General features: G+C 45.2%; 1 protein-coding gene across 1 annotated transcript in view; it reads left to right on the forward strand.

The window, feature by feature from the left end:
- Positions 1–833: 833 nt before the first annotated feature.
- Positions 834–15342, forward strand: part of LOC146181519 (uncharacterized) — a 54404-nt gene continuing 39895 nt past the window's right edge. The window contains exon 1 of the mRNA XM_084577891.1: positions 834–950. Within this exon, the coding sequence (XP_084434017.1) occupies positions 855–950 (96 nt within the window). The 5' untranslated portion in view covers positions 834–854. The remainder of the gene's footprint in view (positions 951–15342) is intronic.

Genomic DNA, 15342 nt, shown 5'->3' on the forward strand with positions numbered 1-15342 from the left:
ATTTCGGCGCTGTCTTGATAATAAATACCTGCCGCAACATATAAGATTGGGAAAGCGTTCAAGTCAGTTCTTCTTATATGCTGAAACTATGCAGTGGAAAGGGGACAACACGATAAAAAGTGTCTGCGGCAGCAAGTGTATCGGAAGCTGAAAGCACCGCTGATCCTACTTTAAAACATTTTATGCGGTTCGTTCATCTGAACACAAGCTGATATCCCTGCTGATAGAGTGTATAACATCAGCTTCCTGTGCCAGGTCTAACAGCAATTTTCAAATGATATTCTTCGACATTTGTTATATTCCTGTCCGCACACGCCGAATTTCCTGTGGTGAGGTTTCAAAGACTTTTATGGAGAGACGGAGTTCTACGAATATGGCAATGCAAAATTGAATTCTCTAATGGAAGCACTAAAAAATTTTTAAATGTTTAACTTAAAACGAATTGGACACACAAAGAAACCTATTTGTTATATAAACAAAGGAAACAAAAATACGCCTACATTTAGGATCAATCATCTTATACTGAACACAACTGAGATTTGGGAAGTTAAAAACTGTGAGTGGTAAGATAAAGTTTTAAGAATAGAGACAACACGACGACTTCGATGATATATCGGAGTTAGAGAAAAATATCCTGCAGCTTGTTTTAACTGCTGCCTACCCTTAGCTCCTGTCGCTATATGAAGAAAGCTCACAATGGATACTCCTGTGATGTATTATATGTATTGCAAAAGTTATATGCAAAAACAAATAATAATTTTTGTAAGGTATCACGTGGTAAAATATCAGGTATATATCTGTGTTATTCTCTCGAAGTTCGTAGCTTCCATACTGTCCAACCTAATTCCTAAGAAATGGGAACAATGATCTTCTTTACTGCGGCAATATTTCCGGTGGTATGTTCCACAGCTCTTGTGACAGAACCTCCTAGTCTGGATGACCTAAAATATGTAAGAAAATTTCTTACTTTTTTACGTCTTCTGAAGGGAGCAAAATAAATATGCGTTTAAATTGAGTCTAATTACACTAGAATACATGCTATACGTGGCCCAATTAGAGTAACCTAATCCCGAGTTGCCCAGGCAAACTTCATATCAACTGCCGCTTGGCAGCTCTAGGTAGAGAGCCGACGAAATTGGCAAAAGAAGCCTCCCACACATCCGGTCCTTATCTCACGCCAGGTTTCTTGGCTGAGCGTTGGCGGCAAAGGTCTGCCCAAGCGTCACATATCCCGTAAATTAGGCAGCTTCGAAAAAGCTTTGCAAAGGTAGGTTGCCCGATACGGAGCCTACACCCAACGCAATCCTTTATTTAAACGGCACCTAAAAATAGGTGCTTTTATTTTTGTTCTTCATATGCACGAAGCTGAATACATTTGTAATTCTTTTGGGGTGAAAAGTTTTTAGGATGTCAATTTTGAATTTATATGCCGAGATTTATTATAACTTTTTCATAGCTTTCTTAATAAATGATCACAGCCATATAACATGGACAGTTATTCCTCTCGACGCCGCGAGTACCTCAAGCTTATGTGATCTGTAAACAATGAGCAGTGACAATCGTTAAAGGTCGTGCGGTCTATGATGCAAGTTTTAAGGCATGAAGACAAACCTATGCCTGCCTCCGGATGCAGCCGTGCCGCTAAAATGCTCCTGCCAAACATTGAATACGTAGTTGCATGGTTTCACAAGTGGTCCACAGTCGTTTGAAAAGTTAACATAACCAGCCCATGGACCATGCTGCAAGTTGAGTGTATGCCGGATATTACTGCTCTTCGGTGGCAACGGGCTTGCGAAGTAGAATAAGGATGCTTATTTTGTTAGTAACGATTTTAGTTCCGCTTTTGGTTGTGACAACAATGGGCGATCGTCCGTTTGCGCCTGAGCGCCTCATGGTTTACGAATGGGCGCTTTCAGGTTTCTGTACGGGAGCTGTTCTGACAAGCTGCATGTCACTGCTTGAAGGCCGTTGAGTACTAATGTTCAGATGCCACGGCAGCATGTCAATATTACGTTAGACTGGTTTAGGCGCGTGAGCTAGCATTAAATGATGCATTGGTGCGCTTAGAACCACGGATTTCTTCACTATGTCCTGTGAAAAAATAGGGCTGCAGCGCCGTTTTGCTATCATTTCACATTTGTGCGGCTATGTAGACGTTTTCGTTTTGAGCAGAAGGTAGGGGTGCAAGCTGTGTCGTTCAGTGGCATCTCTTGGCATACGCGATTATTTCCTCTCGCCTAAATCGAAACGATAGCAAAGCTGCTAAAGCCTAATCTCCTCCTAGTGGCAAGAGCCGGTGTTGTCTTACTTTCACGGTACCAGGGTATAAAACATGACCACCACGTCATCATATTCGGTCCTTCTGATTATTAAACTAGAGCAGCGTGTTTGCGGGGCAGTCGACCAGAAATTGTTTATGCATTGAACAGCATGCTAAAGCGTAACTTAGTTCATTGTTCTAATTATGCTTACTGCTTTCACATTGTTTTTATGGACACTCGCGAAATTGGCTGTCGATATTGTGACACAATGACCAAGGAGCTCGACATGTTACAGCACTGTTCTCAACTAAGTATTGTCATTTACACGCTGCCTATCTAGGCTAATGATGGACGCCATTGTTTAGCATGCTTCTTCAATCGGGGCTCATAAACTTGCAGAACCTGGGCCGTTTCTTCATGTGCTAGATATTTCAAAGCGCATGGTGTAAATAGAATATTTGCTAATTATAAACAGCAGTAGTTGCCACATTCAACTAAAGTTGTCATTTTATAACAATGAGAGGGTACTAAATCTGGAGAAGCCGGTTTTGGAGCCCCCCTAGCACTCCTGATGGCAATTAGGCACCACCTTCTTGCGAGGTTTCTCTCATTCGCGGAGGATTAAGTTTCATAAAAGCTATGTATGTTTTGGTAATTGTTTTCAGGGATCTTAATCCACTACTACTACAACAAACAACTGTAGCCACCTTGCTTTAAGTGCATGCTTTGTTTGCTGTAATGAGGCATAAGCCTTTTTATACCTTCCATGTCATGTGATATCAATTTCTGAGTGATAAACAGTATATAATTAAAATTATTCTATCACACTCTTTCGGTTGCATCAACTGGACATCACCCGGAGTGTGAACGGTAACATTGGGTTACATGCAGCCTGGAAACAATGAATTATAATCCAACAAAAACATTGTATGTTATCATCATCGCTCTTGAAGAAGGCTGGTGTAAATAATTGTAGTGAATTGAAAGTATGCATTGGAAAATACTGCAGTTTCTTCCCTTCCCTCATGACTCAGACTCATCTTTCTCCTGAGCTTTCATTCAGCTGCCTTTTGTAGACAACAACAGAGCATCACAGAGTGAATAAAAACGAAATATTTACTAGAAGGTCATTAGTACAAGAGGGTTCCTCACGTGTGCAAATGCATAATTTACAAATTGTTTAAAGCAAATCAATAAGTAGTAGCAACCAAATGATGATGCTTATTACGCCGCGGATCTCTAAAGTATCATATTATTTTGTGTTTAAATCTCCTAAAGTCGTCTTAATTTCAAAACACATGGTACAACAAACAGTATCCATTTTCTAAAACAGTCAAGCAGTTCGATATAGTAAACTTCTGAGCTAGTTGTTTTAGAGCGCAGCTCATTGGCGCCCGTTCCTGCGTTTCGGCGTCGCTATTGCGGCTGTCTCGTAACCTGCTCCGCAGCCGGGCAGCGCGCGCTCCTTCCGCCACCGCTCGTCGCTGCGGTAACCTCCCCGCTCCCTCTTCATCTGTTTTTGCGACCCGTGTGGTCTCCGATCGCTGCTCGCGCTCCTGCCGCCACCGTTCGCTGCGGCCTGTACACATGTACCCCCCCCCCCCTCTTCATGCGTGGCGGCGACGGTGTTCTCCGGTTTCTGAAGCGCCGGCTCGTCATCAGCGGATCAAGGTGCGTCCTAAGCCGAAACGCCGAGATACGTTGACTTGACTAGATAGCGGCGTCAGCAGCGTCAGCCAGTCGCTTCTATCTCTTCGCCGCGCAACGTTCTTATGGGCCCACGCGCTGCCTCCCGCGACCTCCCGATAACTTAGTCGCTCTCTTCGCTCCTCCAATGTCACCCCGGTGCGGCGCCAGTCAGATCGCCGGATAGGTGGCGGCGGATCTCCATATATGCACCGCCCGAGCCGATACGCACAGCCGCAGCAATTCGGAGCTATGCGTAAAAGTTGTCTGTAACTGTACCTACATGTCTTGCACGAATTTGCTGCCTCAATCTATAGAATTGAAAAACCGAAACTTTTGGATTAGGAAGTAAAGTATTCGCCGGCAATTTTTCTAGTCTTTAATAATATTATTAAGCCCAAAAAGGAAACACAGGATGAAACACTACGTTGCAACTGATTTGTTCATTGGAAAGAGTCAAGATATATGTATGTTCGCCAACTTGCGCAGGCTCCACGGCACAGGAATTTACGAAATCGACATGTAGAGGTTTAACAGATGACGTGCGAAGCAAAAATCTCATTTTCATAGACGGCAAGGGAGCTGTAACTTCCACAATCATGTACTGCTTTCCTGTGCAAAAAAGCCTCTACAAATTTACGAGAGGTCTGTTATTTCTGCATGTGTTTATCACGCAGCCAAATCGCAGTGTAAAAATCGGTGCAAACTTTACAAAGCTGTTTAGATGCACTTGATAATTACTAGCGAGGTTTTTTGCACCAACCTTGAAGTTACTTTGCTGAAAACGTCGAGATCAAAATTGGCACCGATGAAACCAATGTAGGCGTAGGAGCTGTACTCGTTAGGAGTACCCATTAGAAGAATATCGCCTACGCTAACAGGTCTCTTTCAAAGTCCCAAGCTAATAATTCGATGACCGAGAAGTGCCTATCGATTTTCTGGGCCACTTCAAAATTCGCGCGCACCTGTATGGCAGATCATTAACAGATAAGCGATCACCACCCGCTCTACTTGATGACAAATTTGAAAGATTCTTCCGGCTGCTTTGCCCTTTGGAGCACACGTCTTCGAGAGTTTGACGCGAGATGAGTCTACGTCTGGCCTCGAGCATTTTGACTCAAACTTCTTTTCCTAGCTCACATCGGCGCTCTCCCAAACGAAGATGACGAATCCTTTCTAGGCCGATAAGCGCCAGCCGCTTCACACAACAAGACGATCAGACGCCGAGTTAAAATACCTAGCGGATTACATGGAAAGGACCATTTGCCCTCTGGCTGTACTCGGGTGTCAGGTGTCTTTCGCTTAAAGCAATCACGTACTCGTGATAAACTTCTTTCCCAACACACCCACTCAACTTCTTGCGTCTAAAAGCCTCAGACAGAAACTTTCATGGGTTGCATAACGAACCGACTGCACAGCATCTCGGGTTTGTGCGTACGTTGCCTTGTGTGTCAGCAACGCAAGACTACACTGATAAGACCAGCTGGGATACTGAACCCGACACAGTCACTGATTATGCCCTTTCAAAATATTGGCATGGATTTCTTTGGCTCGTTTCTATCTACATCTACGGGTAATACGTCGATAATTGTGGCTACCTAGTTACACACTACGCCGGAGCCAAAGCACTCTCGATTTGTAGCACGGGTGAGCAAAGTGGTTGCCGAACAAATTCGCTAGCAACAAGGCTCCACAGAAGTGCTCATCGTGGACAACGGAAGGGTATTTACGGTGGAGCTGACGCAAACCATCCTTGAAAACAGTAATACAATGCCACCGACGAACAACTAACTGCATACCACCCTTAGACAAACGGATTTATGGAGCATCTCAACGAAATTCTTTCGGACATAATTACCTCGTAGGTTGACGTGGAACACAAGACATGGGGCACTATTCTGCTCCACGCCATCTTTCCTTATAATACCTTAGTCCAGGAAAGTCCAGAGACAACCAGATCAAACGCGTTAAGCGTTGTGTATAACAGGGAGCGCAAAATGACGCTCGAAGTATTGCTGCCGCACGTAGCCCAGTAGGAGAACCTAAAATCGCCGCCTACAGCCAGCGCGCAGAGGAAGGCGACCGACTGACCCAGTGACTATTAAAGACCAGCAACGCATCGACTCGCGGCGATAAAACTTGCGCAGAATACAAGCCTGAATATAAGCACAAAAACATGCCAGGAGGCCAGTACAGCTTGGATGCCGATACATTACCGCGGAGTTTGTGAAAAGCTTTTGCGGCTTTACTTAAGCTGATATAAAGTCGTTCGAGCCATTGGAAAACTGCACTACGAAGTCATCCCCGAAGGCACGCCACATCCTAGCCTCGCCGGATGCGCCCTGAAATGGTGCTTGTTGTACACCTGAAGCTTTATCACACGTTCTAAAATCATTAATCTGTTTAAATATTATATAGTTCAGATCCATTTAGTCAATTTAGTTTTAATTTGTAATGTTTTATCAACCTGTCATTTTTTTAGTTTGTAAGAATCGTGGCAATGCCTTTTTAAATGGGGAGTAATGCTGCAAATTATTTCAAACCCGATTTGTTCTTTTTCAACACCCGTCAGCTTCCGCCTTTCTCACAGCGATTGGAGTGCACGGATCGATACCGTACTCCTTCATTTTTCATGGCAGTTGTCCCGAGAAGCGGTTTTATCACTTTCCTTATTGTGTGATATGCGCCCAGAGTTTTCCCGAGTAATCACGACGAAAGACAACATTTTCTGTATTGTTGCAGACGCTCCGGGTTCCTTTTTCCCTTTATGTAGATGGTTCCTCGCCCACTTTAAAATGCGCGCCTACGAATGCAATGACCATTCTGGCCGACGATCAGAGAGTACGTCTGCTGCTATAGCCGCGAAAGAGTTGCTTAGTGCTTTTGAGTTCGCATGTCAATCCATTAAATCGTTCATTCCATTCCTATCCCGCATGTCTTCAGTTATGTGCCTACGACCTCTTCACGCCCACTTTCAGACCTTGAAGAAGTCCCTAATTTAATTAAAAGAACTAACCCAGGAAACACCCATTTGACATCAAGCAGTGAAAGATCGTTGCACCAATAATGATCAATGCGCTGTGCTGTTTCGCCGAATATGAGGATTGATCGTGACGTAACAATGTGATTTTTTAGTTGGCTCCCTGGTATTACCGAAACAAGGAAAGGAATAGAAGGAAAATTATTCGCTTAAGGATCCTGCGCCCATTATTTTGCTACTGAAGGTTAAATGCCGAAACATTTGGAAATGTTAACCCGATGAAAACCGCCCCATGATTGTTGGCTTTCTAAATTTGAAGACAACAGAAACGGTACTTCCTCCACGGAAAGAGTGCAAGGTTAAAAAATTCCTATTAACGGAAACTACTGCTAGTACACTCCAACAGCTCACAAAAATTATTCGGCCTGTGAAAGCCAGTCGGGTTTCTCTACATGTATACTAAGTGAAAAAAAAAAAAGAATGCTAAGCAATAAATTCTACGTGTACTGCTCAATCTCGGACGACGTTCCTGAGGTTCAGTCACGAGACGCACATTGTACGTCAGGTAGATTGGCGAGATCAGCATCAATACACTGAAAGTGATTTTGCATCTATTTGTCCTAAAAAAGGAAGAGGGGTAGAGATCTCTTATCTACATTATGATCACACGCTTTAGGCATATTTGGTAACATACGAAGCTGGCTTAACACACCTTTCAGTTCTGATTGATACATGTCCCACAAATATTATCACTTGAACTCAAGCATAGCTTTCGACACACGTAATGACAACAAACGTTTTCACAGTGCAGCATTATTTTCAATTTACAGTTACGAAAATATAACGCGTAGATGTAGGGATGTCCTACTTGCTACCCCGATGACCCATCGGGGTAGCAAGTAGGACATCTTACCTACCCCGATGACCCATCGGCTATCCCCGCTCTTCACCGGGCTACCGCACGTGCGAGGTGGTATGAAAAGCATCTAGGAAGGCAACGTTGGGCTTTATGGTGTGAGCGCCTGTACTCCAAGCAGAGTAATCGACAACTTTGGCGAGTGTTTCACGCCATGCAGCGCTCTTCTCAAGTTTCTAATATTACAGAGAAAACTTTCGCTTTGCGATGAATGTAGATGAGGACACATTTGCAAAACCGGCGGCCAGACAGTTTTTTCCCCACTATGATTCCACCTCGACTTCTCCACCTTGCTTACCGGTTGCCGAACCTCTCGATGCGATTACTTTTGACCTAACCATGGCAGAGCTGCTGGCCTCCATTGAGCGCCTCAAATCTAACTCTGCTGCCGGGCACGACGGCATACCTAACTCCTTAATCCGCAACTTGGAAGGGACTGCTTTGCAGGCCCTGCTTTATGCATTCAATGACGTGTGGCATTCTGGTGTCAAGCCGGACGAGTGGAAGCATTCTATTGTTGTACCAATAACAAAATCAGGTCATCCTCCAGTATCTCTCTCGGCCCTTCGTCCAATTTCCCTGACGCCAACAATCTGCAAGCTTTACGAAAATATTCTCGCCACTTGCTTATCGTGGTGGTTGGAATCCCATGATTGTTATCCAGAATCCCAAACTGGCTTCCACCCGCAAATAGGAACGGAGGACGGTCTTGATACTTTGGCTGCTGGCGTGCTTCACCACTCTCCGCACAGTCATCTTGTTAGAACTGTGATCGCTACAGATATAACAAAGGCATAAGATAACATCCTTCACTCAGCCATTCTTGCCTCCCTACAAACTCTTGGTCTCCCTCACAGGTTTCTGCTCGCCCATTCACGCCTTTCTAACAAATAGAACGTTCAGTGTGCGTGTCCATGGAAAGCCCTTTGGTCACTTCCCCTCAAACAGAGGAGTGCCTCCGGGGCTCCGTTCTCACCCCTACATTATTTAATGTGGCCTTCATTCCACTTGTTCGAGCCCTAGAGGCCATTCCTTCTATACGCGTGCTTGCGTATGCCGATGGTATAACCTTATGGCACTGTCACCCAGATACGTCTGTCCATCAGGCGGCCCTCCAGCATGCGCTGGATGTATTGAAATTTCGCCTGCCTCCTTTGGGTCTAACTCTTTCGCGTACAAAATCCTGTTTCATTCGCATTGGAAATAAAGCTGGCTTACGGAAAGCTCCCACTATTAATTTTATGATAGATAATACCCCGATTCTTCAGGCACAAACCGTTCGCATTCTTGGTCTTCATTCCTCTGGGACTGGCACCCCGTGGCTGACAGCCATCCGTAAGACCGCTCACGCTACTCTAGGTCTGATTCGTCGCATAGCTATGCGCTCTGGCGGCGTGCGTGCTCACACGGCCCGCCAGCTTGTTCACTCTGTCCTCCAACTACGTATAGTCTACCAGGCACAGTTTCAACGTCTCACCTGCAGACAGTGGGACTCCCTTGAGGCCATCAATCGTGAGGCTATGCGTGCAATAACATATCTTCCCCGCCTAACACCTGTACTAGTAAAGAGTACGCCCAGCTAAATACGCTCACTGAACTCGTTGATCAGCGGATGGCAAACAGAGCTCGCAAACAGTCTTTACAACTACATCATTTAAAGACACTACCTCCATGGTCGTACTGCCAGCTCACGGACAATCGCCCCACTGCTTCCCCGTCGGTATAATCCGCACATCTGCCTGATGGGTGCATATTATATATCGATGCATCACATACTGCAGAGCGAGGAGTTACTTCTGTGTATAGTCCCTCTCATCCGCATCTGAACACTCACGTGACATATACCGCGGATACGTGCACCCCTCTGGCGCTGGAAAGTCAAGCCATTTACAATGCCATACATTCCCTTCCGCCAGTTTCTACATTCAATGCTGTTCATCTTTACACAGACTCTCTCACTGCCCGTAAACAGCTTAAGGCCGTTCGACGCACATTCCAAATAACACAGTCCATACATTTGCTCTTTTCAAAGTACCCATGTCGTGTGCGCATACACAGGATTCGCGGCCATGCTCGCGATCCACATAATATTCAAGCGGATGGTATGACGCACATAAACACATCAGGCGATCCACCACCTTCTTCTCCTCTTCCCCCAGATCCGTTCCTGTCCCACTTTTCCGATTCGCACGTTCTGCGCCAGCGAACACGCGCTCTGATTCTTCCGTGTTCACGCCCTCTCCCCCGTAGTCTTACTCGGCAGAAGGCGGTAATAGTGCGCCGGATCCGGGCAGGGGCGGCTCTGACCCCATCTGTTCGACATCGATGGCGGGAAAAAGATCTACCAGTGACTGACAACTGTCCTCACTGTGACACTCCACCTGACGTCTGCGATGTGCGTCACTTGTTGTGGACGTGTCCATCAACGACTCACATTAGGCAAGGGATAATCATGAAGGTGGGCCTGCGGTGGAATCGCGATTGTGATTATGAGAAATGGACAATGGACAATCGCTACACTGCCAACCTTCTCGAATACATAAGCGCAACTGGACTTCACTCCTTTTAACTTTCTATCTCCTGCATCCCATTCCCCCTTTCTCAACTTATGCCTTGTGGCAAACTTTTCGAAAAAAAAGAGCCAAAAAGATAGCTAAAAACTGTATTTAAAATTGATTTGATTTTAGAGATGCCTTCTTCACCTGGCAAGTGCCAAGAACTAAGCCTGAACATGTTATATGCAGGAAAAACTCACTAAATTAGCGTTCCTTTATGGATCACTTTTTCTGCGAGTGGCGCGTGGCAAAAGTGCTTGGGGCCATTCTAACAAAGAAACTATCTTTGCTATCTATTGACGAACCGTTCCAGGTCGGAAAATCTAACCATAAAGTTCATTTTCTTAAGTATAAACAGGGCAAGTGGCTGCGTGCTTATTCCATTGAGAAAAATATTTATATAACTCTATTCGTCATAAAAACGTATGACTTGCATTAGTGATGCGATAGATAGTCACGGAGCTGTAGCTTGCAAGAATTTGTCAGGCATCTCTGAGAATAGCTTTTTAAACTTGCTTCAAACTTGAGTCCACCTATGCAGATAGGGATGACCGTATCTTTATTGAAAAAGGAGGCATCTGCGTAACGGTTTACGCTGCGCCGTTGCTGAGTGCAGCTATAATAGCCGCACACAATGAAAAACTCATAGGCTGCCTCCAGGGTTCCAACGCCGCAAAAGGCTCTCTGTTTTGTTGCCGATTACTTGGTTTTACTTGAGTGTGACCATGCAATGTTTGACGCAGAAGTGAATTAGAGCTGTTCTGTTTTCTCTGGCGTCCATCAGCCCCTTCGGATTACTCATGAAGTACCTGTGGAAGAGTGCATTAATTTCTTTTCTTTGAGTTTTTATTTCACTGCCCAACTGGTGTGCTGCTCCTTCCCAGCCAGGGAAGGAAAGCTATTACTTCCTTACTGTTCCAGTTACTGCTATCTTATGAACGAGGCATTGTCGAGTTCTTCATTACCAATGGCCTCAAGAAATATGTTTCAACAGGTTTGGTTAGTTGTTCATTTCAGGTTGACAGGCTCTGTTGTCTTGAAACAGGAACGACACAGCAGCCCAGCAATCGCCGGGACACCGGTTCATTGCGATTTGGTCTTGCATTTCCCTGGCCAAAAAAATGCTCGCGCAACATAATTATAGGACGCTTATATCAGGATACAAAGAGAGGGCAAAGGAGCGGCGCCCCTACGTCGACACGTTTCCATGAGCTAATTCTTTGCTTATCGAACATACACTACATTCACGCCTCTGTAGACGATGCTTACATCGTACACATGCGTACATGCTTACATGCGTACACAAGGCTACAATAAAGAAACATTTTGCCTTCACACAGACATAACTGAAACGAGATAAGTTCAAAACACTGACGAAATGTTCATTGACACAGTCACGGCTATGATATATACCGATTCGGTGAACGTCATTCCTTTTTCGGGTACCGGTGTTATGTTGGGGGTCGTTGTCCCTGGCACTTGGAGGATTGCTGGTGTCGCTAATGACGTCCTCAAACATAAGGCGTTCCACATCAGTTACGGTTGCAGCTGGTTTCTGAGGTTGCATGGTATGCAGTTCAGATAGCATATAGTGATTCAGATGGTGGCCGAAGTTCCCAGGTGTCAGCATCGGCGCCGTCACCCTGGTTGGCAGGAGTCCCTGGGTCCAGCTCCCTAGATCATATATGGTCTTTGTGCCTTTTTCATTCCATTACACCACGTGGTGTCTTCACCTGTAACAAATACGACACTGGCTCCGAGCGTGATGTCACAGTTGCCTCCGACCATCTGGGATATTGTCTAATGTTTCGCACAAACACTGTTTACAAAGGGCGACAATTCTGCGGAATTCTCTTCCCTTGCGTGTCTGTTGAAACTGATTTTGCTCGACTACTGTAAGAGCACTAGGCTTTGGTAAATCGAGTCGCGTTCTAAGGAATCGCCCTATCAAAAGCTTTGCCGGCGAGTGCTTAGTAGTAGCATACGGGTTGTTCCGGTATGCTAGAAGGAAACTAGCCAGTCTCTCTTCAATGAACCGGGCTTTGATGTCATTTCAGAGAGCTTCCTTTATCGTTTGGATGAACCTTTCACCCAAGCCGTTACTTGATAGATGACATAGGGCTGGCAGCACATGTTTTATTCTTTTCATCTTGAGAAATATCTGAAATTCGCTGCAAAACTGCGGACCGTTATCAGAGGCGATAACCTCTGGTAATCCGAATCGGCCGAAGTTTACCGATTGTAGCTTCTGCCGAAGTCGAGTGCACAAAGAACACCTCTGGCCACTTTAAATAGGCGTCTATCGCCCCTAGAAAGTTGTGTCCAAGAAACGGCCCAGCGAAGTCTAGATAGAGCCGGGCCCATGGCTTTGTAGGTCAAGCCCACGGATGAAGGGGAGCTTATGTAAGCGGAGCACGTTGCTGCTAGCAACCCGCGCACGTCTATATGGCGTTCTCCATGTCGCTATCAATTCCTGGCCCCCAGACGTAGCTTCGAGCAACTTCCTTCATCCGCATCACTCCGGGATGCTTCTCTTGCAGCTCGTCCAGGATTACCTTCTGTAACGACGGCACATTTACCGGAATATACAGCCTCGGCTCACAGACAGCTCCAGTTTTTTTATAACGAACGGTTTCATCCCTTGATCCGTTACACGTTCGGGCTAATATATCGTGACCACGTGAAGAGCCTCTCGTAGGATGGGTTCTCGTGCAGTTTCTGGAGCAATGTCCGAGCTTGTTATCGAAAAGGTTTCCCAGTGAATTTCGTAGCATGCCATTACTTCGTCTTCGTCTTTTTCGCGAGTATCGGGTAGTGATAGATGCGACAGACATTCTGCTTCCAAGTTGCTTGCTCCTGAATGATATACCAGATTGTAACGTTATGTCGATAGGGTAATGGCCTACCTCTGCAACCGAGCAGTGCAAATGCTTCGTATTCCTTTCTTTGGACCAAATATTGTCTTTAAATGCTTATGGCAGGTTACCATGCTAGATTTTCGGCCCATAGATGTAATAATTAAATTTATTAATTCCGAAGACTAAGGCTAGAGCGTCTCGCTCTAGCAGGCTGTAGTTCTTTTCACTGAGTGACAATCTGTCCGGCGTAAACATGATTGGCCGTCTAGAACCATTTTGTTCCGTTTTCACTGGAACGGCGCCCAGCCCATATGATGAAGCATCGCCACTATCTTAAACGGTGCTTTCGAATGTGCCAGCCCCGGCGCTCTTACTAGTAGTCTATTTTTTGAAGGCCATATGGCATTCTTCCCTCAATACTCACGGTGCGTTTTTACAGAGCAGATGATTCAGTGGAAACTGGTAAAAATTTTCCGTAGCATGTTGCCATACCCGTACACGTACTGAGCAGCATTTTATCGTTGGGAACAGAACCTTCTATTACGGCCTTAACCTTCTCTCGCGTTGCTAAAATTCTGAGCTGAACTGCAAAAAAGAGCGAGTAAGATTCTTGTCTTGCACAAATGATAGATGACCTATATTTCCACGATCGCATAAGATGGGGGACAGCTTTGCACCTATTCCCGCTAATTAACATTTGTCAACGTCCCCTGGATACGTCTTAACAAAAAAATAATAATGCTTTTACCATTCCAGAAGTATTACTTCCTGCACTACGTATATTTTTAAATGAAAGCGGTCCTAAAAATCAGTATGCGCATCACTTTTCCTCCGGGAAAAAAAAATTGAAATGAAACACCACAACGCGCAATCAACTAACCGTCCAGAACATTTCAGTTCCAAAATTATCTGAAGGTAAACAGAGAGTGGTACTCCCAAATTGAACTTTGTTGACCGGCTTCTGGACTTCGCCGGAGCCGTCGTAAGGTGTCACAAGATGTGGCTTGCCTTTTCGCTTCCAAAGAACCACCGCGGAACGTAAGCCTCGACTCCAAACGCACACGTGCGCGCCGCCGCCAGCGCTGCCGCCATGAGGAATACGAACAGCACACCACGAGCGAGCCAACATTCTTGTCGCGCTGGTTGTCAGGCAGGCTACCAAACCAGACTCATTACCTATTCCACTCAACTGCTCGAGCGCACGCCACATGGGAAGCACGTGGGAAGAGAAGGTATGCAGCTGAAAGATCTGTAGAAGGACGTGGGGAAAGGGAATAAGCCACGTGCAGCGCATTCAGGCGAGAAGGAAAACAGGTTCGAACAGGCTAGTGAAAAAAAATCACAAAGAAAATAGCGTCTTGCGCGGGGAGAAGAGTGGACTGCTCTACTGTGAAAAAGGGCCAAGCCAGGAGAAGAGCTGTGAAGGTGAGGCTCGGGGTATGCAAACCTAGTGAAAGAGGACAAAATCAGGGAATACACCTTCTGGGTGGTTCACAGCCAGACGTCAAGTAAAGATCCTCTTGCAATTTTCGCAGCGAAAAAGGCGGCTTTGACACAGTGGTCGCTTAGGCATACCCAAATACTATCATAATGTGTGCAACCCCGTGGTGTGGTATTTGTTGGTTAAAGGTGGCATAAAAATGTTGCCATAAAGTTAGGGAAAATAAATATAAAAATATACTAATCGGAATTGCGAGAAATGCATGCTAATACACTGCTTTACTTAGAATACATGTGGCACACAAGCAAAAAAAAACGGTGGGCAATTGATTATTTTCGTAGCAGAGCAATCTACTACATTTTTTTACTGTAAAAAACTGGCTGATCGGCTAGGAACATGATTGTGTGGTCCTCACGTGCCTGCCCAAGCTTTCTTGAAGGGAAGCGAATGCTGGCGTGTTCGCATTGTTGCGGTAAAAAATGAATGCCCGAGAGCAATTATATCGAAAATGGGTAATTACTTCGGATGCATTATTTTAATAATACAACGTCTAAAGCAAAAACGTCGGAAAATAAATATAAACACATTCCCAAAGCCGCAATAGATATACTACAAGAACGCCAAAGGTTTTCTGATAATAACAAT

This window comes from Amblyomma maculatum, chromosome 8, assembly GCF_055883805.1.
Source record: "Amblyomma maculatum isolate TAMU_Amacu chromosome 8, ASM5588380v1, whole genome shotgun sequence".
NCBI lineage: Eukaryota > Metazoa > Arthropoda > Arachnida > Ixodida > Ixodidae > Amblyomma > Amblyomma maculatum.